This window comes from Tamandua tetradactyla, chromosome 5, assembly GCF_023851605.1.
Source record: "Tamandua tetradactyla isolate mTamTet1 chromosome 5, mTamTet1.pri, whole genome shotgun sequence".
Classification (NCBI taxonomy): Eukaryota; Metazoa; Chordata; class Mammalia; order Pilosa; family Myrmecophagidae; genus Tamandua; species Tamandua tetradactyla.
This window is the reverse complement of record NC_135331.1, coordinates 67,555,106-67,581,866: the sequence shown is the minus strand read 5'-3', so window position 1 is coordinate 67,581,866 and position 26,761 is coordinate 67,555,106. Positions and strand designations below refer to the sequence as shown.

General features: G+C 37.0%; 1 protein-coding gene across 3 annotated transcripts in view; it reads right to left on the bottom strand.

The window, feature by feature from the left end:
• PRKCI (protein kinase C iota) overlaps positions 1-16,717 on the bottom strand; it is a 108,741-nt gene extending 92,024 nt beyond the window's left edge. Inside the window, exon 1 of one of the 3 annotated variants that reach the window (XM_077161017.1) lies at positions 16,434-16,717. In XM_077161017.1, the coding sequence (XP_077017132.1) occupies positions 16,434-16,537 (104 nt within the window). In that variant the 5' untranslated portion in view covers positions 16,538-16,717. The remainder of the gene's footprint in view (positions 1-16,433) is intronic. The other 2 variants (XM_077161015.1, XM_077161018.1) reach the window with 2 other exon arrangements.
• Positions 16,718-26,761: the final 10,044 nt, after the last annotated feature.

Sequence of the window (26,761 nt, the reverse complement as noted above, 5' to 3'; positions counted from 1 at the left end):
ATAGCAGAACTTTTTTCTTAAATTAAACACAGCTTATTCGGGGTGGGGAGAAAAGAGTTTTGCTTACTAGCATACAAATATCAGTTGATTTAAGCAAGACCATCTATTCATGGATGATAAAACCATGGGGTAAAAGCTCCTGTGGGAATAGAATATATTCACACAATCTCAAACTATCACTCCTCAGATTAGTTATTAATTGTAACAGTAATAAGGAACAGAAAGAAAAATCTGACACACACCAAATTTTCAAAGAAATGAACAGTAAGACAATAAGACAAGCAGACATCATGTGCCTCCTAATATGATGTACTGAGAAGGATATATTACCATTAATATAGAATTCATCCCCAAAATATTTAATATGGCTCTAATTATGAGGTAAAATTAGGCACATCCACATTGTGGGACATTGTTGAGAGCAACTGGCCAGGACCTTTCAGTGCCTTGAAAGCTAAAGAAAAACAAACAAGGAGAACATTCTCACTCAGCACTATCTGATGCATTGCAAATGACCAAAATGTTCTACATCTATGCTGTCCAATATGATAGCCACTAACTACATGTGTTTATGGAACACTTGAAATGTGGCAGTTTGATTTCATTTAATTTTAATTAATTTAAATTGCTCTTAGGAATAATGGCTACCATTATTGGGCAGCTCAGTTGTAGATTAAAGAAGACTAAAGGAAATGACAACTAGGTAAAGCATGATCTTTGACTGAATCCGGGATGGGAATGACTATAAAAGACATTTTCCAGACAAATGGGGAAATTTGAAAATAATCTATTTATTAAATGATAGTATTGTATACACGTTAAATTTTAAATAATGATATTGTAAAAAGAGAATATTCTTCTCCTAAGAAGAGTCATACTGATTTATTTAGGAATAAAGTGACATGATTTTTGTGACATACTTTAAATGAATCAGCCAAAAATATGAATATTATAAAGAGAGAAAGTTTAGGAGATAATAATAAATGTGGCAAATGTACTAGAAATTAGTGAATGCAGGTAAAGGGTATATGGAAGTCCATTATATTCTTTCAGGGTTTTTTTTTTTTGTCAGTTTAAAATTTCTCAAAAAAAAAAAAGGTGGAAAAAAATGATTCACAAGCTAAACAAAATAAAATAAAGTTTTAAAGGGGATCTAGCTCCCAATATATAAATCTGTATATCTAAAAAAACCCAGCTTCTCCTTCCTATTCATCCTGTTTGCCCCAGACCATTAGACATCATTAACATTCCATAACAGAGATGAAACAAGCAGGGCAAGAGGCTGATGGTTATTTTTTTCAGTATATTTAGAAATTAATAAGAAAATTCTAAATATTACAGTTCAGTATCCTATATGTCAAAATGATTACCATTTCTCCACAAAAACAAAACTTACTGATCTGGTTACAAGTTTCCTACACAAGTATTTATTTGGTACCTGCTCATCTAGTGACTACTTTCTACCTGAGGCCCAATTAATGCTTCTTATACAGATACCTCAGGTAAGTACAATTATTTCATTTTGCTGATAAATAATTATTGCCCTTTAGTTCCTCTGAATCTCTCCAATTCAAACAGGGCCATTACTACTATCATAAAGAAAACACTGCCAACTCCCAAATTATCCACCATCACTCAACAAAAAATATAAATGCCAGAAAGAGTAACTTACAATTAACTAAATCACCCAAAGCAAAGACTGCATTTTATACATTCCCTCCCCAACACTAGCATAATGCCTGACACTTTGAACAATAAATGAGTGTTGGATAAGAGTTATATTTTGCATGTTATTCCCTTTCTCTCATTGGATTCAAAGCACTTCCTTTTACTTGCCAAGCAGGAATGACACATCTGTGCATCAGATCTGATGTATCTCTCAATACAGGACTAGAGCATACTTCATAATCTCATCATATCACAATAGAATTATTATGCTAATTTGTTAGCTGTAATTGAGGAGTAGAATTCCATTTTCTAATAATCAAGGAGCTAAAAGAATGACTCAAGAATAACCATTGCGTAATTTGAATTTGACAATAAAGCAAAACAGCTTTGTTCAAGAGCCCCATCAGTATAGTAAAAGTAAAAAGAGAAATTTCTCAGAAGGATAAGACCTATTGTCATATTGTGGCTTATTAAGTCTTAATGCTATAATCTATAAAATGTGGACAATGATAACTACCTCTGAGGATTGTTGTGAAGAGTAAAAAAAAAAATGTATAAGTAATACTTAGCACAGTTTCTGGAGCATGCAGGTTCTGTATAAAAGTTCATTTCTGGGGCGGGTCACGGTGGCTCAGCAGGCAAGGACGCTTACCTGCCATGCCAGGGGACCTGGGTTCGATTCCCGGTGCCTGCCCATGTTAAAAAAAAAAAAATTCATTTCTGTGCTTGTTAATGTACGGTAAAAAGAGGAAAGGGGAAGAAAAAAAGAGAGAAAAGGGGGCTGGGTATCTTTGAAGATGATTCATGAAATGTTCCGCACTATTGGTCATATTTCTTCATGATAAAATATCATTGCTATTACTCAACTGTGTCTGGAAAAGCTTAGCCAAATGGTTGAGATAAGAAAAATAAATAAGACATATAGAAGTGAACAGGAAAAATTGTTATTATTAACAAATAACATAATTATCTACCTATAAAATCTAATACAGTTAACAAAAAATTATTAGAACTAATAAGGTAGCCACTTCAAGCTAAACATACAAAATTAGATGGTCTATAATAACCCTATGAGAATAAAACATCCCTTCACAAAAACAATAAAATTATATAATAGCTAAGAAGATGTAAAACAGGAAATGTGCAAGATCTATGGGACAAGAACTATAAATCAGCTTACTGAAAAACATGAAAGAACTGAATAAATAGATATATAACACATACTTGGAATGAAAGGCTCAATATTATAAAAACTATCAGTTCTCAAATTAATCAATAAATAAATTCAGTGTAATTCCAAATCGAGATGCCAATACGACTTTTTAAAAAAATTCTGGACCCCACAAAAACTTCCTATAATTTATCTGGAAGACAAACTGTACAAAAACAACCGAGAAATTAAAAAATAAACAAACAAAAAAAAAAACCCAAGAAATTTAGATAAAGAATTACTGAAATGAACCTTAGGCTCTGGACTAGCAGATGACTGAGGTGCAATTTCCTTTGGCCGACCCATATGCAGGTTCATCCCACACCAACCGCCTCCCCTGGAAGCCCAAGTTCGACACAGGCGATCAAAATCATGTACCTGAGGAGCACCGATGGAAGTCAGTGCCATGTCTGCCCTGGCCCCCAATATGAGGCCCCTGGTTTTGTCTCAAAAAACAAACAAACAAAAAAACGGTAGTGATGACATCACCAAGGCAACTAGTGACTCCAAGAGTCTAAGGATTATGGTGAAAATGGCCATTCAAAACAGGCCACATAGAGGCGGTACCATTCTATCTCCATCCTGATCATCAAAGCTCTTAAGCAGCCACCCAGAAACAGAAGGAAGCATAAAAACATTAAGCACAGTAAAAATATCACTTTCAATGAAACTGTTTACATTTCCCATGGATGTGGCACCAATTTTTAGCCAAAAAACTCTCTGGAACCATTACAGAGATTCTGAGGACTGCCCAGACTCTGGGCTACAACATTAGTGGCCACTACCCTCATGTCATCACAGATGACATCAACCATGGTACAGTGGGATCGACAATGCCATCCTGACCAAAAGGGGGGAAAGTAGTGTACCAAATAAAGTATCAGTGGCTGAGAGAGTTCAAATAGAATTAAGAGGCTACTCTGGAGGCCACCCTTAAGCAAACTTTTGTCAAACATTGCTACATACCATAACTTGCCAAACCCCAACCCAAACCATTCCTGCTAATCCTAAAGAACATATAGGGCATTATATAAGATTCTACAAAGGTTCCACGCACTAGGGTAACTTTCCAGAAACCTACAACTTCCAGATGGGTCCCTGGATCAGATAAGTCCTGAAATGCAGAGGGGCCAGCATCTCCAAAATATCAATTAGTTTCATTCCCCTATCCCATATTATCAACAGCCCCTTCCAACATGAAAAAGTTAGAATAGGCATACCCCAAATACCCCTAAAGAGTGGGAGAAAGATCAAAAGTGACAGAGCTACACAAAGAAGATAGGGTTTAACAAATGAGTATGACTGCTGAATTATTAAGCTGATATTTCTGTTAGTCTCCAGTGTCTTGGAGCAATAAGTACTAAAACCCTAAAATCATGGAATTGTAACCTATACCAAACTCTGAAATCTGTTCTACAACTAATTGTGATGTGCTTTGAAATTTATTGCTTTTTCGTATATGCTATTTTTCACAAAAAAAGAAAAATAAGTAAATCATCTTGAAGAGATAATAATAAAAAAAATAATAATGGCTGACCAGGCTGTGGAATAGTATGTGCCAACCAAAAAGAAAGGGGTGGATGTCTATCCCTCTTGACATAGAAAGATGGCCATGAATGAAAAAAATTAAGTTTCAGAGGCATGTGTAGAAAATGAACCCATCTAGTGGAAAAATAAAAGATAATATGCATATATATACCTAAAGATACCGATAGGATGTAGAATATACCAAACTGTTAACAATGGCTACCCCCAGGAAGTGGCAGTGGGAGGCTACAGAGGAGGAGGCTAAAATATACTTTATGTATTTCTACAGCTTTTTAATTTAGCTTTAATGCCTTCCATTTGTGATCTGTATTTGACCACGGTGGCATTTTTCTTTTCATCATCATTCTCAACCACATTTTTACACATTGAAATGTGTAAGGTCAGTCACCACTGAAAGTGCTTGGGAGATACAGCAGGTATACAATAAATGACTGTTCAATTAATTCTAGCTATCTCCACCTGAATGTTCCTGTAAGCACTTTGAATTCAAAATTCAGTTGACTGTTTCAAGTAATGAATTACCTTCTCCCACAAATCTCTCTGTCCTATGTTTCCTTCTCTTCAGTGGAAGTTCCCCCTAACTCTAGTATGTGTCTGTCTTTCTCTCATTCACTCTCTGAGTAAAGTCCTCTCTCTTCTACAAGAAATCAATCTCTAAGTCACATTACTTCTACCCTCTAAAATCACCAATGAATCCATACCCTCCTTTCAATTTACTAAGCATCTCTCACCTGAACTACTGAACACTGCACTATGATAATCAAGTTGTCTTCAGGATCTAGCCCCTGTGAACTAGCCTTAGTGCCCATTTCACACTTTATGTCCCAGTAATATGGACTAATGAAAGTGGATCTTATCTCCCTAAAAAACACATCAAGCAGTTGATCAATGCCTGGACTCCTCCGCAGGGAAGCAACATCATCCAGCAGGCAAAGTCCTGTTTAACCTTTGAAAGCCTCAGACAGTTTATCCTCTAGAAAGGCATCCCTCATCCCACATTTCTTCCCAGTATCCATCCCTGCACTTACCTTACACACACACGCACATACACACAAACCAAATTTAATCCTTTATTTTCTGTTTACACAAATCTTTTCCCCCACAAGTCCCTTAGTTTCTCAGAGTAGAATCTTCTATTTTGTACCTCTACAGTCTCTGTGCCTTCCTGGCATGATGTGTCTGACTTACAGTAGGTGTTCAACTGTATTTGTTAAACTGAGTTTAAATGCTCTTTCATTAAATATGAAATTCTAAGCATGACTGGAATTTTAAAAATTCGTGTTTTAATTAGGCTTGTTTCAACCATAAAAATCAGACACATAAATTACCTTAAAAAGTGGGTGAAGTTGTATTAGAAAGCTATAAGGGATGAACAAATATATAGGAGAGGGGCCAAGATGGTGGCTTAGCAATGTGTGCGTTTTAGTTCGTCCTCCAGAACAACTACTAAATAACCAGAAACAGTACAGAACAGCTCCCAGAGCCACGTCAGTGACCGGACACACAGCATACCCCAGTCTGGACCAGCTGGATCAGCTGCAAGCCTCCCCAAAACCGTGAGTTCCCTAAGCCGCAGCAGCCGGTGCCGGCGCCCCTCCCCCACAGGCGGCTTCCCAGAGGGAAAGGAAAGAGAAACCTGATCAAGGCAGAGGTCGCTCATTGGGCTCACGTAAAAAGAGGAAAGGGGAGGAAACGGAGGCTTTAGTGGCTGTGTCTCTACGGAGACTTGGCAGCCTCTGGATTCAGCTGCGGGACTTCTCAGGCTGCAACTGCCCCAGGCATAGGCAGAAACGGGCTGCTTTCAGGGCTGTCTCCCACCTGTGCCTTCCCCAGGAGAGGGGTGAAGCCCAACTCAGGTGGAATCCCTCCCTCAAGGAATTCAGAACCCAGGGCTTGGCAATTTGAAGCCATTAAAACCAGCCTACAACCTCTCCTCCGTCTCCACCACACCCCCAGCAGGGAGAGTCTTCCAAAGTTAAAAGTGCTGCAACATCTTTTGCTGGTGCGACCCAGAGGCAGATGCACCACATACTGGGCAGGATAAGAAAAACGGAGCCCAGAGACTTCACAGGAAAGTCTTTTAACCTGCTGGGTCTCACCCTCAGGGAAAACTGACGCAGGTGACTCCTTCCCCCTGAAAGGAGGTCAGTTTAGTCCGGGAAAACCTGGCTCGAATCTATAATACCTATGTAGACCCTCCTAAGCGTGGGGAGGAAAATGCACCATACAAACAGGGCAAGAAACAAGAAAACAAGAACTGAAAAATTATCCTCTGTTAAAACCTAAGCTAGAGGTCCAGAAAAAGCTGAACTGAAGGTCAAAGATCAGATAGACAACAAATTCATCTAGCAAGAAAACCCTAGGTAAGAGAAGTGAAAGCAATCACCAGAATAAACTAATTAAGGTAATTAAATGTCTAGACACCAGCAAAAAATAACAAATCACACCAGGAAAACTGAAGATATGGCCCAGTCAAAGGAACAAACCAATAAATAGTTCAAATGAGATAGAAGAGCTGAAACAACTAATTCAGAATATACATACGAACAGACATGGAAAACCTCATCAAAAACCAAATGAATGAATTGAGGGAGGATATGAAGAAGGCAAGGAATGAACAAAAAGAAGAAATGGAAAGTCTGAAAAAACAAATCATGGAACTTATGGGGATGAAAGATACAGTAGAAGAGATGAAAAAAACAATGGAAACCTACAATGGTAGATTTCAAGAGACAGAGGTTAGGATTAGTGAACTGGAGGATGGAACATCTGAAATCCAACAAGATACAGAAACTATAGGGAAAAAAATGGAAAAATATGAGCAGGGGCTCAGGGAACTGAATGATAATATGAAGCACAAAAATATACGTGTTGTGGGGGTCCCGGAAGGAGAAGAGAAGGGAAAAGAAGGAGAAAAACTAATGGAAGAAATTAACACTGAAAATTTCCCAAAAGACCTAAAATTACAGATCCAAGAAGTGCAGCATACCCCAAAGAGAACAGATCCAAACAGACGTTCTCCAAGACACTTACTAGTCAGAATGTCAGAGGTCAAAGAGAAAGAGAGGATCTTGAAAGCAGCAAGAGAAAAGTAATCCATCACATACAAGGGAAACCCAATAAGACTATGTGTAGATTTCTCAGCAGAAACCATGGAGGTGAGAAGACAGTGGGATGATATATTTAAATTACTAAAAGGAAAAACTGCCAACCAAGAATCCTATATCCAGCAAAATTGTCCTTCAAAAATGAGGGAGAAATTAAAACATTTTCAGACAAAAAATCACTGAGAGAATTTGTGATCAAGAGACCAGCTCTGCAAGAAATACTAAAAGGAGCACTAGAGACAGATATGAAAAGACAGAAGAGAGAGGCGTGGAGAAGAGTGTAGAAAGAAGGAAAATTAGATATGACACACAAAATACAAAAGGCAAATTGGTAGAGTAAAGTACTACCCAAACAGTAATAATACTAAATGTTAATGGATTGAACTCCCAATCAAAAGACATAGACTGACAGAATGGATTAAAAAACAGGATCCTTCTATATGCTGTCTACAGGAAACACATCTTAGATCCAAAGATAAACATAGGTTGAAAGTGAAAGGTTGGGAAAAGAAATTTCATGCAAATAACAACCAGAAAAGAGCAGGAGTAGCTATATTAATATCCAACAAATTAGACTTCAAATGTAAAACAGTTAAAAGAGACAAAGAAGGATACTATCTACTAATAAAAGGAACAATTCAACATGAAAACATAACAATCATAAATAATTATGCGCCGAACCAGAATGCCCAAAAATGCATGAGGCCAACACTGCAAACACTGAAAAGGGAAATAGACACATCTACCATAATAGTTGGAGACTTCAATTTCCCGCTCTCATCAATGGACAGAACATCTAGACAGAGGATCAATAAAGAAACAGAGAATTTGAATATTACAATAAATGAGCTAGACTTAACAGACATTTATAGGACATTACACCCCACAACAGCAGGATACACCTTTTTCTCAAGTGCTCATGGATCATTCATTCTCAAAGACAGACCATATGCTGGGTCACAAAGCAAGTCTCAACAAATTTAAAAAGATTGAAATCATACAAAACACTTTCTCATATCATAAGGGAATGAAGTCGGAAATCAATAATAGGCAGAGCGCCAGAAAATTCACAAATATGTGGAAGCTCAACAACACACTCTTAAACAACCAGTGGGTCAAGGAAGAAATTACAAGAGAAATCAGTAAATATCTCGAGGCAAATGAAAATGGAAACACAACATATCAAAACTTATGGGATGCAGTGCTAAGAGGGAAATTTATTGCCCTAAATGCCTATATCAAAAAGAAGGGCAAAAATTCAGGAATTAACTGTCCACTTGGAAGAACTGGAGAAAGAACAGCACACTAACCCCAAAGCAAGCAAAAGGAAAGAAATAACAAAGATTAGAGCAGAAATAAATGAAACTGAGAGCATGAAAACAATTAAGAAAATCAATAAAACCAGAAGTCGGTTCTATGAGAAAATCAATAAGATTGATGGGCCCTTAGCAAGACTGACAAAAAGAAGAGAGAGGATGCAAATAAATAAGATCAGAAATGGAAGAGGAGACATAACCACTGACCCCACAGAAACAAAGGAGGAAATAACAGGATACTATGAACAACTTTATGCAAATAAATACAACAATGTAGATGAAATGGATGACTTCCTAGAAAGGCATGAACAACCAACTTTGACTCAAGAAGAAATAGATGACCTCAACAAACCAATCACAAGTAAAGAAATTGAATCAGTCATTAAAAAGCTTCCTAAAAAGAAAAGTCCAGAACCAGACGGCTTCACATGTGAATTCTATCAAACATTCCAGAAAGAATTAGTACCAGTCCTGCTGAAACTCTTCATAAAAATTGAAGTGGAGGGAGAGCTACCTAATTCATTCTGTGAAGCCAAGATCACCCTCATACCAAAACCAGGCAAAGATATTACAAAAAAAAAAACTACAGACCAATCTCTCTAATGAATATAGATGCAAAAATCCTCAATAAAATTCTAGCAAATCGAATCCAGCAACACATTAAAAGAATTATACATCACGACCAAGTAGGATTCATCCCAGGTATGCAAGGATGGTTCAACATAAGAAAATCAATTAATGTAATACACCACATCAACAAATCAAAGCAGAAAAATCACATGATCATCTCATTTGATGCAGAGAAGGCATCTGACTAAATTCAACATCCTTTCCTGTTGAAAACACTTCAAAGGATAGGAATACAAGGGAACTTCCTTAAAGTGATAAAAGGAATATATGAAAAACCCACAGCTAATATCATCCTCAATGGGGAAAAACTGAAATCTTTCCCCCTAAGATCAGGAACAAGACAAGGATGTCCACTATCACCACTGTTATTCGACATTGTGTTGGAAGTTCTAGCCAGAGCAATTAGACAAGAAAAAGAAATACAAGGCATCAAAATTGGAAAGGAAGAAGTAAAACTATCACTGTTTGCAGTCGATATGATACTATACGTCGAAAACCTGGAAAAATCCACAGCAAAACTACTAGAGCTAATAAACGAGTACAGCAAAGTGGCAGGTTACAAGATCAACATTCAAAAATCTGTAGTGTTTCTATACACTAGTAATGAAGAATCTGAGGGGGAAATCAAGAAACGAATTCCATTTACAATTGCAACTAAAAGAATAAAATACTTAGGAATAAATTCAACTAAAGAGACAAAAGACCTATACAAAGAAAACTACAAGAAACTGTTAAAAGAAATCACAGAAGACCTAAATAGATGGAAGGGCATACCATGTTCATGGACTGGAAGACTAAATATAGTTAAGATGTCAATTCTACCTAAATTGATTTACAGATTCAACGCAATACCAATCAAAATCCCAACAACTTATTTTTCAGAAATAGAAAAACCAATAAGCAAATTTATCTGGAAGGGGAGCGTGCCCTGAATTGCTAAAAGTATCTTGAGGAAAAAAAACGAAGCTGGAGGTCTCACGCTGCCTGACTTTAAGGCATATTATGAAGCCACAGTGGTCAAAACAGCATGGTACTGGCATAAAGATAGATATATTGACTAATGGAATCGAATAGAGTGTTCAGATACAGACCCTCTCATCTATGGACACTTGATCTTTGATAAGGCAGTCAAGCCAACTCACCTGGGACAGAACAGTCTCTTCAATAAATGGTGCCTAGAGAACTGGATATCCATATGCAAAAGAATGAAAGAGGACCCATATCTCACACCCTATACAAAAGTTAACTTAAAATGGATCAAAGATCTAAACATCAGGTCTAAGACCATAAAACAGTTAGAGGAAAATGTTGGGAAATATCTTCAGGATCTTGTATTAGGCAATGGCTTGTTAGAGTTTATACTAAAGCATAAGCAATGAAAGAAAAAATAGATAAATGGGACCTCCTCAAAATTAAAAATTTTGTTGCAAAGAGATGGAAACAGCCAAAATGTCCATCAACAGACGAGTGGCTAAACAAACTGTGGTATATACATACGATGGAATATTATGCAGCTTTAAGACAGAATAAACTTACGAAGTATGTAACAACATGGATGGACCTTGAGAATGTTATGCTGAGTGAGACTAGCCAAAAACTAAAGGACAAATACTGCATGGTCTCACTGATATGAACTGACACTAGTGAATAATTTTGGAATATTTTGTTGGTAACAGAGACCATCAGGAGATAGTAATAGGGTAAGATATTGGGTAATTGGAGCAGAAGGGATACTGACTGTGCAACAGGACCAGATACAAAAATTGAGAAATGGACAGCACAATACTACCTAACTGTAATATAATTATGTTAAAACACTGAATGAAGCTGCATGTGAGAATGATATAGGGAGGAGGGCTGGAGACATATTGAAATCAGAAAGAAAGATAGATGTTAAAGATTGAGATGGTGTAATCTAGGAATACCTAGAGTATATAATAATAATAGTGAAATGTACAAGGTACAATTTTAAAAATGTTTTTTGCATGAGGAAGAACAAGAGAATGTCATTATTGCAGGGTACTGAAAATAGATGGTAATTAATATTTTAAAATGTCACCTTCTGTGTGAGACTAAAACAAAAGATGTTTATTTGTTACAAAATTTATATTTTGACTAGTGCATTTCCTAATATAACTTATGTAGATAGCTTGATTGAACGCCATAAGTACTTGGAATCTCGGGTAGGACATGACATTTTGTTGGTTTGTCCGGAGTGATGCCCCGATGAATCCCAGATTTATTTGATCAGTGAGTGGAAAAGTATCTGCAAAGCCCCCTTCGGGGAGTGATGAGAACGGGGAGAAATTCAACTTCCCCAAGTTGAATTCTTGATATTCTCACAAACAGTGTGGACAACTAAAGCTATAGGCAGAGACCCCAGTCTTGGGGTTTGTTCATATGAAACTTAATCCCGCAAAGGATAGGTCAAGTCTACTTAAAATTTAGGCCTAAGAGTCACCCCCAAGAGAGCCTCTTTTGTTGCTCAGATGTGGCCCCTCTCTCTAGCCAACACAACGAGTAGTCTCACCATCCTACCCCTCTCTACGTGGGACATGACTCGCAGGGGTGTGGACCTTCCTGGCAATGTGGGACAGAGATCTTGGAATGAGCAGAGACTCAGCATCAAAGGATTGAGAAAAACCCTAGAATGAGCTGAGACTTAGCATCAAGGGATTGAGAAAACCTTCTCGACCAAAAGGGGGAAGAGGGAAATGAAACAAAGTGTCAATGGCTGAGAGATTCCAAACAGAGTCCAGAGGTTATTCTGGAGGTTATTCTTATGCATCAAGTAGATATCATCTTGTTATTCAAGATGTAATGGAGAGGCTGGAGGGAACTGCCTGAAAATGTAGAGCTGTGTTCCAGTAGCCATGTTTCTTGAGGATGATTGAATAATGACACAGCTGTAACAATGTGACTGTGTGATTGTGAAAACCTTGTGTCTGATGCTCCTTTTATCTACCTTGTCAACAGACAAGTAGAACATATGGAATAAAAATAAATAATAGGGGGAACAAATGTTAAAATAAATTTAGTTTGAAACGCTAGTGATCAATGAAGGCAAGGGGTAAGGGGTATGATAGGTATAATCTGTTTTTTTTTCTCTTTCCTGTGTTCGTTTTATGTCTTTTTCTATTGTCTTTTTGTTTCTTTTTCTGAATTAACGCACATGTTCTAAGAAATGATGAATATGCAACTAGTTGATAATATTGTGAATTACTGATTATGTATGTTGTTTTATTTTGTTTCTTATTTTTTAAATTAATAAATTTAAAAAAAAATTACAAATATATTAAAAAAAAAAAAAAAAAGAAGAAGAAAGAAAGCTATAAGGAGCTAAGGACCTCTGGGGAAAACTTCTATAAAGGGCTGCTGCTTTCTCAGGTCTACTGAACTAACATGGACCTTCAGTTTGCACACAATCTATTCTGACCTCTCCAGCTCTCCCTCAACTCTTCAGCATCAGTTCCCACTGCTAACAAGCAATTTATCTCCATACTTTCTAATTCAAATTTCTGAGAAGTTTTTTCCTTTGTTTTTTTGCTTTGTTTTGTTTTTGTTATTTGGCCCCAGACCACCATGTCCTATTTTTCTTTCTGAGCAGGCTGTGGAACAGTTGCCCAGGGTTAGTGGCCACGCCAGGAGCTCTAGGACCAGATAACATTGCCCCCAACTTTCAACGCAAGATACTATTTTTACTTCTCTATACCATACTGAAGTATATCACTAAAACAATTATGCAATACTTTTAAAAACAAGTCTTGCCAAGACTTGTTCACAGTAAGAAAAATATTGCAATCTTCTTCACAGAACCAGATATACATTCCAAACATGCAAGGAGTTAAAAATCTCTTATTTCTAGATGTGCGCAGACGGAATCCTCTGGATTATTATTACTGCTTAATAGTAGTTTAAAAAGCATTCTTACAAGATTTTTGTACATGTAAAGAAATAGGTAATCCAGGCAGTTCCTTGTTAAATTCTATCCCATAATATCAAGCTAACTTTATATAAAGGATAAGGACATACAAAAGCAATCTATCACTAACAAAACCTGTTTCTCTTCCCCCAACCTAAAGGCCATACATGGAAAACTTCCTGTGGGAGGAGAGGGGTTCTAAACTGTGAGACAAGCACTCCAAAGTGGTCTCCAATAAAATCAGATTCTTAATGTTATTAACCTCCTGCTTAAAAAGCTAGAAGAAATCAAATTAAATGTTTGCTTTAGCTAAGGAAACATCACATTTTCACTAAAACCCAAAACAGAAGAACACTATATACACATCTTGAAAGGAGAGGGCAATCTAAAACTTTACTGAAAAATTCTTCTGGCTATTCCAGGATTAAACATCCACTGGAAAGAAATATTCTTAGAAGAGGGGAGGGACTCTGATAATGGCCATTCAGACATCTGAGGGAAAATTAAACTTTTTCAAATGCAGATAATCTTTGCATTACCTGATAAAGGAAGGATCTTCTATTTTAAAATCAGATAGAAGGTGCTCTAGTTAGCCAACCTGTTTATTAACTATTCTGCTGGTGACTCATTTTAGTTTCATCTGTAGTAATAAGCAGCTATGTAACATCACAACTATCAATGTAGACTACTGTTAATGAACATGTCATCTTGTATCTAATTTCATAGCACAGAAACTGGTATAATTTAGTGTCAATATCTTTAAATGCTTGAAATGAAGGTGCGATTAGGAAGCTTTTCTTGAATAAAAAACAACTAAACGGCAAGAAATTAATTATGTCTTTTTCTTAACAAAAATTCACTGTTTTAAAAAGACAAAATGTTAACGTAAATGTCCTGGAGAAATTTTAGTTAAGCACTTAAAAGGTTATGTCATTATTTTCATCTTTAATAACTGGAGCAGTGTTCCCAAAGTATAGCAGAATTTGCTTTTTTCCCCAAAGGAGAAGCTTACAATAATTTAAATTTACTAACTAGGTCTGTTTACATATGTCAAACCAATAAGAATGGGGAAAAAGAAAGAAGCACTAATTTCTTTCTCTTTCATAGTTAGAATCACTGGAAGTTATCCAAATTTATTAAATTAAGAATCTGTATTAAAGTAAAAAAAGGTAACCAGGAGAAATAAAAATCATAATTTAACAACCCAAAATTGAGAGGCACTGGAAGGAGAAGAAGCAGAAGGTAGTGTGCGCACAATTTCTCATGTTGCAGGGGAAGGAGTCAATAGCTACTATCTAAAGTTGATAAATCACAAAACACAAATATAACTTTTAATGTAATAAAGGCAAAACCTCCAGAAGAAGCAGAAATAAAGTGTCAATAACGGTTACCTCTGGAGGTTGGGGGTATGTTATAGACGGCACTTTTTATTTTATAACTTTGCACAATCTGCATTTTTCTACCATGTGCATGTATTCATTTTTAATTTAGTTTTTCAAAACTATCAATAGAAACTTTCTCTTAAAAAAAAAAGAACATGTACTATTTTCATTGTTTGTACCTAACAATTTATGGACTGTCAACTTTATAAAATAGAATACACTTTAGAGTGAAATCACATCTATTAAAGATAAAGAAAAAAATTTTCCCTTACAGGACAAAGTTCATGGCTGACCATCTCAAGCCTACGACAACTACAAACTTTGAAAAAAACATCCACACACTTCTTGGTATTGTCTTAAAGTCAACATCTCCTTGATCAATTTAAGTGAGAACACAGGTATTATATTATCCAGTAGAATGCCAGTAAACTACTCCTGAATACAGTCAAGCTAAGAAGGAAAGGTTCAAGGTTTTATTGTAGCAAACTAGCAAGTCCTTACACCAAATCAATAAGATGTTTAGGGGCATATATTTTCTTTGAAATCAAAACAATGGAGGCAAATTGAGATTTGTCTATCTTCACTTATCCTCTCAGGTATGTGAAAGTATGCACTGAAGTATCAACCCTGAAGTGCTGCAGTTTGTTTGTTTTTTAAGCAATTTATTTCTGCCTGGATAAGCAGTAAGATAGGCAAAAGCAGTTGGGTTTTCTGTTATCCCTTTATCTCAAATCTTTATGCTCACTTCAACATTTCTAATGCTCCTAAATATAGTTATCTCAAAAAATTGTCAAAAACCACAACAATTCAAAGGAAGGAGAGAGACATGAGGTCACTGGTGAAGAATACCATGTACTACAATGATCTTAGGGATGGATTATTTCTGGTTACAAGAGTTATAACTTAAGTTAGTAATATGCATAAAGATCATAGAATATGACTTGCACCTAGCTCGTCCTCTTCTCACCTTGCAATTTCTGACCCTGTAGGATGGTTCTTGAAGCAACTGACAAAGCGGGTCACAAAATTGTAATTTACACGAACGCAACCTAATTTTGGAGAGACAAAAGTATCTAATGCACATCTCTGGAAACGCATCAACTTTACTTAAAAAAATAACTCCTATGTCAGATATACTGGAAGCCTGACCATAGTCCAGATACACTCCGTGAACCCTTCTACCGAGATAAAAATAAACCTGACTTAGAGAACGCGAAGCTTTGGGCCTGCAGCAAACTGAAATGACCAGCTTTCCAAACCCGTAAGCTAACAGAGCTAACTGAGGCACTACTTGAAATCCTCCAATCTCAACTCCAAACACATCCAGACTTCATGACGTAAAAGCCCTTACAAATCTCTGTAGGCGAGTCTCGGGCCCCACCAGGTGCACCGCCTCTCTGAAAGGGCCCCTCCTCGGAATCTATTCTGGGCCCCCAACCCCCGACCCCTGAGCGCCCCGCACTACACCTGGGGTGCCCCGATGCCCCTCCCCGGAACACCCCGTCACCCACCCCAAGTCCCCGGAGCCACCCACCCACCCAGCCCAAGCCACCTCTAGCTCCTCCAGCCCCTCTCCCCACCCCTCCTCCAGGCCAGATGGAGCTGCTCTTCCCCTCCCGGCAGTCCCCGCCCCCGCCCCGCGCCACTTACCCGCGGTAGTAGGCTTTCACCCGGACCTGGTGGGAATGGTCTCCGCTGCCGCCACCGCCTGCGACCGAGTGGGACATGGTGCTGCTGTCCCTCTGGGTTGGCATCGCCTCTCTCCCCCGTCTCAGTACGGGAGGCCGAGGGAGCGGGGCACGTGCCGGGCGCCGTGTGGGACTCCGCCGCCACCGGCCCGCCGAGCTGCTCTCCCAGCCGGCGGTGCCGACCCAAGGATAACCTAGCTTCGGCAGCCGGAACCGCGCGGCTCCTCCCACCGCCCGTGGCTGCCGCCTCCTCTACCGCAGCTCCGGGGCCAACGCTCCGCCCTCCCGCGTCCCGCCCACCTCGCTCGCTTCAAAGCCCACATTCCCGGGTAGGGCAGGCGCAGCCATCAATCCTATGCCTGGAGCCTCGATGCCGGCCGAACCATTTCTATAGAGGGCGTGGGAAGGGGGGAGAGAAAAGGGGAGGCACTGACCATTACACCAAAGACGTCGGAAGACCCCTCTTTGGAACTGCAACTGAGAAGATGGGAAGTTTTAAGTAACTATCGTTTTGTTAAAAAACAAAAAACACCTTTTTCTAAATAGAAAATGGTGGGGGGAAAATGTTGCGGTATCTCATCCCAATTTCTCAACTTGGTCGCGCCCTCAGTAGGCTGACTTGAGACTCCGGGTAGATTTGCCGCGAGGGATGCTGGGATTTGGAGTCCCCTTGGGATTCTGGGACTTAGATTCCTTATGCGTAAAGCGCGCAGCTTTCTCGCTGGCCAGTGGTTCTCAAGGATATGTCCAGGTGGCGTTCGATGAGGAAATCTCGAGTCCAGTTTGGGCATCTGAGAGCACAGGAAATGATGGGACTTCGGCGCAATTTAGACTTTGTTCTTTGATGAATTCTCCCTCCCAGTTGCATAAATTATTTGTGTTACACACTGCCTTCCTTGGGGACAATTTGATTTTCTGTTCAGCATAGACTCTTTTTATGGAAAGAATGTAATGATATATGTACCAAATGTAATAAATGAATGTGATAAAGGAGGAAACTCAACTAGGTGTGATGGAAGACAAACCTTTCCTTCGCTGGCCGGTATAATGTTATTGTATGGAACAAGTGCACAATGAGTACTTATCCAGTCAAACAATCAAGTCAGCCCATTAAAGGCTAATTAGCATTTGTTCTGTCAACACCGGCTAGCCAAAGATTCCAAGGACCTGTCCCTGTAACCCAGCCTTTGACTTTCCTTTGTTGTTGGCCCTGTCACCTAATTTCAACAGCAATTATGACATCTTTCAGCTGCTTCAGACTTGGATTATACACTCGAATAAAAACTCACATTGAAAACTTGATATCAGATATTTTGAAAATTGGGGACCAGCATCAGCATGCTAAATGGATCGAATAGCTATGGAATATAAATTATTTCTAAAATAAGATGGAAAAATTCAATTCGATTCATGGAAAATTTAGTATGCTTGTGGCATATAATGCTCTATAAAAGGAAATTTATGTTATATGGGGTGTAAGTAAGTAAGATTTGATAGCTAAGAGAAAAAAAGCATGAAAAACTTTTCTGGGCATCCTTATTCCCTGGCACTTTGAAAATCCTTTATGATTAACCTCATAACATGCTTTGAAGGTGACTATTGTTTACAGAGAAGATTTATTGCTTACTTTGTCATCTCCAAGAATCCATAAATATTGATAATTTGCATCAGTCCCTTATATTAATGTTTTCCTTTTTCTGATTGATGAAAGCTTTTAGTTGAGACTATCAGGGAAAGCATGACATTAATTTTTAACAGTTTTATTTCAATATAATTCACATACCATATATTTTACCCATTTGAAGTGTACAATTCAAGTTTTTTATAATATTCTCAAAGTTGTCCAACTATCACCACTATCTAATGCCAGAACATTTTCAGCACTCCAAAAAGAAACCACATATCCAACAGCAATCACTCACCATTCTTCCCTCCTCCCAACCCTTGGCAACTACTAATCTGCTTTCTGTCTCTATGGATTTGTTTATTCTGGACATTTCATAGAAAATGGAATCACACAACACATGGCCTCTTGTGTCTAGCTTCTTTCACTTAGCATAATGTTTTCAAGACTTATTCATGTTGCAGCATGTTTTAGTAGTTCATTCCTTTTTATACCATTCCACTGACTGGATATACCATTTTCTGGATATACCACATTTCATTTATCTATTCATAAATTAATGGATTTTTGGGGATTTTTAACTTTTGGCCATAATGAATAATGCTGTTATGAACATTTATTAACAAGTTTTTAAGGTGCATATGTTTTTAATTCTCTTATATATACACCCAGGAGTAAAATTGCTGGCTCATATATAACTCCATGTTTAACATCTTGAGGAACTTCCAAATTGTTTTCCAAAGCAGCTGTACCATTTTACATTCCCACCAGCAATGTATGAGGGTGCCAATTTCTCCAACTCTTTGACAACACTTTTTATTGCCCTACTTTTTGGTTATAGCTATCCTAGTGTTTGAAAAATGGTATCTTATTGTGGTTTTTGATTTGCATTTCTCTAATGAATAATGAGTATGAGCAACTCTTCATGTTTTTAGTGGTCATTTAAATATCTTCTTCGAATAAATGTCTATTCAGATCCTTTGCCCTTTTAATTGGATTACTTGTCTCTCTATTATTGAAGTATAGTAGTTATATATTCTAAATCAAGTTCTTCATCAGCCGATTCACAAATATTTTCTCCTTTTCTATGCATGAATTATCTTTTCATTTACTTGATGATATCAGTTATAGGCCCAAAGTGTTCAATTTTGTTGAAGTCAAATTTATGTATTGTGTTGTTGTTCCTTGTGCTTTTGGTGTCATATCCAAGAAGGCTTTGTCTCACCCAAGGTCAAGAAGATTCACTCCTAAGTTTTCTTGTACAGGTTTTATAGTTTTAACTCTTACAGTTAGGTCTGTGATTCATTTTTTATTTTGTTTTTGTCATGTAAGGAAATGGTCCAAATTCATTTCTTTACAGGTGGCAACCCAGCTGTCCATACATCATTTGTTGAGAGGGGTAATCTTTCCTCATTTAAATGTCTTGCGTCCTTTTTGAAAATCAGTTGATCACAAACGTAAGGGTTTCTTTCTAGATTCTCAATTCAATTCCATTGATCTATGTATCTATCCTTATGCTAGAATCACTCTGTCTTTATTACTGTAGCCTTGTAGTAACATTTGAAACAAACAAGTGTGAGTCCTACAACATTCTTTTTTTTCGAGGTTGTTTTAGCATTCTCGATTTAATTTCTATAGGAGTTTTAAGATCAATTTGTGAATTTCTGCAAAAAAAGCCATCTAGTATTTTGATAGGGATTGCACTGAATTTGTAGATCAGATTATGAGTATTCTCATGCCAATAATAAGTACTTTAACCCACAAACGTGGAAGTATCTTCTATTTATTCAAGTTTTTAAAAATTTCTTTCGATGATATCTTGTCATTTTCGGAGTATAAATTTTGCACTTATTTTGTTAAATTCATTGCTAAGTGTGCTATTCTCTTTGACGCTACTGTAAATGGAATTATCTTGTTAATGTCATTTTTGGGCTATTAATTCCTAGTGTATAGAAATATAATGGATTTTCATATATATTTATCTATCCAGCAACCTTATCAAACCCATTTTTTAATTCTAATAGTGTTTTTGTGTATTCCTTAGGATTTCCTATATATAAGATTATGTCACTTAAATATACAAATAGATTTACACCTTTCTTGCCATTCCAGATGCTTGTTTTGTTTTGTTTGCATGGGCAGATACCGGGAATCGAACCAGGCTCTCTGGAATGGCAGGTGGTAGCTCTGCCTGCTGAGTCACCGTGGCCCACCCACTTCTTATTGCCTGACTGTACTGACTAGAACCTCCAGTATTAGGTTCAGTAGAGGAGGAGAGTGGACGTCTTTGCTCTGCTCCCAATCTCAACCAGTTAGCTTTTAGTCTTTCCCTGTTAAGTACAATTTTTGCTGTAGGTTTTTGTAGATGCCTTTTATCAGATTTCTATTCCTCTTTTGTTGACTATTTTATTATGAAAGAGGCTGGGTTTTGTTAAATGCTTTTTCTGTATCTATTGAAATGATTATTTGTATTTTTCCATTATTCTATTGATATGTCATTTTTAATTAATTGATAATTGGATGTAAACCAACCCTACCTTCCTGAATAAATCTCACCAGTTTATGGATTCAGTTTGTTACTATTTTGTGGAGGAATTCGGCAACTTTAATCATAAGAGATTTTGGTTATTGGGCTATAGTTTTCTTTTCTTGTGATGTGTTTGTTTTGGTTTTCGTGATAATTCTGGCCTCATCATATTCATTGAGTAGTGTTCCCTCCTCTTCTACTATTTGTAATGGTTTCATGAACAATTAATATTAATTCTTCTTTAAATGTTTGGTGAAATTCACCAGTGAAGCCACAGGGCCTCATTTTTCTTTGTGAAAGGTTTTAAGTTACTAAATCAGTTTCTTTACTTGCTATAAACCTGTTCATATTTTCTATTTTTTTCTTGAGTCAGGTTTAATAGATTTTGTCTTTCTAAGAATTTGGCCATTTCATGTAAGTTATCTTATTTCTTTGTATGTAAAATACAAATACTTAAATTTGTATTAACTAATTCCAGTGAAACGCAGAAACATTACTCCTATATAACTCGATTCGTCCCCTTTTTATGATTTTTTTTGTTATACAGTTATATTTATATATGTTACAAACCAGATGATTGTTACAATTATTATTCATATAATTTTGTGTCTTTTAAAGAAACTGAAACAAGAAAGGAGAGCAAATAAATATTAATGGAATGTGTTATAGTAACTTTATTTACCATTTCTAATTCTCTTCATTCTTCCTGTAGATTCAAGTTACTATCTTGTGTCATTTCCTTATTCCAATGCAGATTTGTTCTCACTTTCCTCCGTTGTGCTGTTATTTTCAAATATGTTACATTTCTATGTTATTAACCCAACAATTCAATTATATGCGTACTGTTTCACACAATTGCTTTTTTTACTTAACTTTTTAATTGATATATATTATATACCACATACCATATAATCATCCAAAGTGTACAATCAACGGTTCACAATATCATCATATTGTAGCAATGGTAAACTCCAAACAAAACCCAAGAAAGCACCAGAACCTCTGAGAAGTGGACAAACTTTTATTGTCGGCAGTCTCAGAGGACTTATGTCGAAAGTCTGAGTCCCAAATATTTTTTGTTTCCAGATTATACAGGCTTGTAGCAAGGCGGGAGTTACTATGGGAACAGGCAGTAAACACTGAAAAGGTATGGAATTTCTTTTGTCTGGAATGGGACATGGGCAGAGGACATGGACATGACCTGTTCCATGGACATGACCAGAAACAGGGTCTGCGAACATGACCAGAGGCAGGGTCTGTGGACCTGACCAGAAGCAGGGTCTGCACATGTGACCAAGGGCAGGGTCTGCAGACATGACCAAGGGCAAGTAGACGCTGCAGACATGTTGTTTTACTTCCTGCTTTCTACATACCTTAAGAGTATATAATTTCATACATAAATTCATAAGGTGATATGCACAATGCAAAGGTAAATCACCTAAATTCGTAGAGCTATACAGTAATAATGCTGAGCTTAAATTTATGCACTACCTCAATATAGTTGTGTACTTATTATCACAACCTGCAATTGCTTTTTAAAACGGTTAAAAAAACAAAGGAGAAACTATATTCAATTGTATTTTTTATTTGTTTAATTACCTATATAGTTACCTGTACTAGTGGTTTTAGGTTGTTTTTTTCTTTGCATGTGAATCTCAATCACAGTATGATGTCTCTTGCTTTCAGCCTACAGAACTTCCTTTAGTATTTCTGTAAGTGCTCTACTAGAAACAAGCTTAGATCTTGCTTACCTTGGAATGACTTAATTTCATCCCCATTTTTAAAAGCTAGCTTTGGCATATATAAGATTCTTGGCTAACATGTTTTATTCTTTCAGCACTTGTATATGTCATCTTGTTACCTTCTGGCCATCATTGTTTCTGATGAGAAGTCAGCTATTAATCTTATTAGGATTCCCTGGTACACAATGAGTCATTTTTCTCTTTATGCTTTCAAGATTTTCTTTGTCTTTGTCTTTCAACATCTTCATGATAAATTGTCTGGGTGTGGCTCTCTTTGCATTTATCCTATTCAGAGTTTGTTGAGTTTCTTGAATGTGTAGATGAAATTTTTTCATCAAATTTGGGAAATTTTTTGCTATTATTTTTTCAAATACTGTCTATGGTTCTTTTTCTTTCTCCTCTCTTGTAGTATTCCCATTACACATATATTGATACACTTAGAAGTGTTGCATATTTTCTTGAGACTCTATTTATTTGTCTTCATTCTTTTCTGTCTCTGTTCATTGATTTGTATAATGTCTATTGGTCTACGTTTAAGTTCACTGATTCTATCTTTTGATTGAAATCTCCTGTTGAGCTCCTGTAGTGAATTTTTTATTTCTGTTTACTATACTTTTTTAAAACTTTTTAATTATATAGTATAACATATATACAAAGCAAAAAAATTAAAAAGTAATAGTTTTCAAAGCACTCTTCAACAAGTAGTTACAAGACAGATCCAGAGTTTGTCATGGGCCACCAAAAGATCCTCTCAGATTTTTGCTTCTAGCTGCACCAGAATATAGGAGACAAGAAGGCTTAAATATTTTTTTATCATCACAATCAACTTTTTTCTTTCTTTTTTTTGTGTGAAAAATGACATATACAAAAAAGCAATACATTTCAAAACATAGTACTACAATTAGTTGTAGATCATATTTCAGTTTGACATGGGTTACAATTCCACAATTTTAGGTTTTTACTTCTAGCTGCTCTACGATACTGGAGACTAAAAGAGTTATCAATTTAATGATTCAGCATTCGTATTCATTTGTTAAATCCTATCCTCTCTGTAGAATTCCACCATCACCTTTGATCTTTCCATCCCTCTCTTTAGGGGTGTTTGGGCTATGGCCATTATAAATGTTTGATATTGGAAGGGTCTGTTACTAATATGGGGTAGGGAGATGGAACTATCTGTTGTTCTGGGAAGCTGGGCCCTTTACATTTCAGGACTTATCTTTATACTATCCTGTGCTGGTTTGAAATGATGTATGTCCCCTAGAAAAGCCATGTTTTAATCAAAATCCCATTTTGTAATGGCAGAATAATCCCTACTCAATACTGTATGTTTGAAACTGTAATCATATCGTCTCCCTGGATGATGTGATTTAGTCAAGAGTGGTTGTTAAGCTGGATTAGGTGATGACATGTCTCCACCCATTTGGGTGGGTCTTGTTAAGTTTCTGGAGTCCTACAAAAGAGGAAACATTTTGGAGAATGAAGGAGATTTGGAGAGAGCAGAGAATGCTGCAGCACCACGAAGCAGAAAATCCACAAGCCAGCTACCTTTGGAGATGAAGAAGGAAAATGCCTCCCAGGGAGCTTCATGAAACAAGAAGCCAGGAAAGAAAGCTAGCAGATGACGCTGTGCTCACCATGTACCCTGCCAGCCGAGAGAGAAACTGTGACTGTGTTCGCCATGTGCCTTCACACTAGAGAGAGAAATCCTGAATTTCATCGGCCTTCTTGAACCAGCGTATCTTTCCCTGGATGCCTTTGATTGGACATTTCTATAGACTTGTTTTAATTGGGGCATTTTCTTGGCCTTGGAACTGTAAAATAGCAACTTATTAAATTCCCCTTTTAAAAAGCCACTCCATTTCTGGTATTTTGCATTCAGGCAGCTAGCAAACTAGAACATATACTTCTTATTTACTTATTTATTTTTTAAATTTTATTAATAAAACCAATCAATATACAATATGAACATTCTTTTTTTATCACATACTTGTATATCCATCATCATGATCATTTCTTAAAACATTTAGAGCAATTCAGAATAAGAAATAAAAAGAAAACAGAAAAAAAAATCATACAGACCATACCCCTTACCCCTCCCTTTCCTTGAGCACTAGCATTTCAATCTACTAAATTTATTTTAGCATTTGTTCCCCCTATTATTTATTTATTTTTTAATCCATATGTTTTACTCACCATCCATAAGGTACATAAAAGAAGCATCAGACACAAGGCTTTCAAAATCACACAGTCACATTGAGAAAGCTATATCATTATGCAATCATCTTCAAGAAACATGTCTACAGGAACACAGCTCTAGGCAGTTCCCTCCAGCCTCTCTGTTACACCTTAACTAAAAAGGTGATATTTATTTAATGCATAAAAATAACCTCCAGGATAATCTTTTGACTCTGTTTGGAATCTCTCAGCCATTGACACTTTATTTTGTCTCATTTCGCTCTTCCCCCTTTTGGTCGAGAAGGTTTTCTCAATTCCTTGATGCTGAGCCCTAGCTCATTCTAGGATTTCTGACCCACACTGCCAGGAAGGTCCATAGCCCTGGGAGTCATGTCCCATGTCGAGAGGGGAGGGCAGTGAGATTGCTTGTTGTGTTGGCTGAGAAAAAGAGGCCACATCTGAGCAACAAAAGAGGTTCTCTTGGGGGTGACTCTTAGGCCTAATTTTAAGCAGGCTTAGCCTATTCTTTCAGAGTAAGTTTCATATGAACAACCCCCAAGATTGGAGGCTCAGCCTATTGATTTGGTTGTTTCCACTGCTTGTGAAAATATCAAGAATTCTCCATTTGGGGAAAGTGAATTTTCCCCCTTTCTCACTGTTCCCCTAAGGGGTCTTTGCAAATACTTTTTTATTCATTGTTCAAATCCTTCTGGGATTTATTGAGGCATCACTCTGGACAAACCTACAAAATTTCATGCCCTATTCAAGGTTTCATGTACTTACAGTGTTCAATTAAGCTGTCCACATAAGTTATATTAGGAAATGCACTACTCAAAATATAAATTCTGTACCAAATAAACATTTTTTGCTTTAGTCTCACACATAAGTTAAAGTTTTATAATATTAATTTCCATCTATTTTCAACACCCTGTATTATTGACATTCCTTTGTTCTTCCTCATGCAAAACATTTTTAAATTTGTACATTTAGTCACTATCATTAGACATTCTAGGCATTCCTAGATTATACCATCTCAATCTTTATCGTCTATCTTTCTTTCTGATTTCAATTGTGCCCCTAGCCCTCCTCCCTCTTTCATTCTCACATTCAACTTCATTCAGTCTTCTAACATTATTGTATTCCAGTTAGGTAGTATTGTGCTACCCATTTGTGAATTTTTATAATCAGTCCTGTTGCACAATCTGTATCCCTTCAGTTCAAATTACCCAATATCAACCCTATTTCTATCTCCTGATGACCTCTGTTCTTAATTGAAATCATTCAAGCTCATTCATTAACGTTAGTTCATATTAGTGAGACCATACAGTATTTGGCCTTTTGTTTCTGGCTAATCTCACTCAGCATAACGTCCTTAAGGTCCATTCGTATTGTTACATACTTCATAAATTTATTCTGTCTTACAAGCTGCATGATATTCCACCATATGCATATACAACAGCTTGTTTAGCCACTCCTCTGTTGATGGACATTTTCATTGTTTCCATCTCTTGGCAATTGTAAATAATGCTGCTATAAACATTGATGTGCAAATGTCTGTTTGTGTTTTTGCCCTCATATCCTCTGAGTAGATACCTGGCAATGGTATTGCCGGGTCATATGGCAATACTATACTTAGATTCCTGAGGAACCACCAAACTGCCTTCCACAGTGGTTGTGCAATTTGACATTCCCACCAACAGTGGACAAGTGTGCCTCTTTCTCCACATCCTCTCCAACCCTTGTCATTTTTTGTTTTATTGATAATAGCCATTCTTGTGGGTGTGATGATATCTCATTGTGGTTTTGATTTGCATTTCCCTAATAGCCAGGGAAGTTGAGCATCTCTTCATATGCATTTGGCCATTTGTATTTCCTCTTCTGAGAAGTGTTTGTTCAAGTCTTTTGCCCATTTTGTAATTGAGTTGTCTGTCTTTTTTTTTCTGAGTTGAACAATCTCTTTATATATTCTGGATACTAGAACATTATCTGATATATCATTTCTAAATATTGTCTCCCATTATGTAGGCTGTCTTTTTACTTTCTTGATGAAGATTTTTGATGCACAAAAGTGTTTAATTTTGAGGAGTTCCCATTTGTTCTTTCTTCAATGCTCGTGCTTTGGATAAGGTCTAGGAAACCACCTCCTATTATAAGACATTTCCCTACATTTTAAGATATATAAAATATTTCCCTACATATTCTTCTAGCAGCTTTATGGT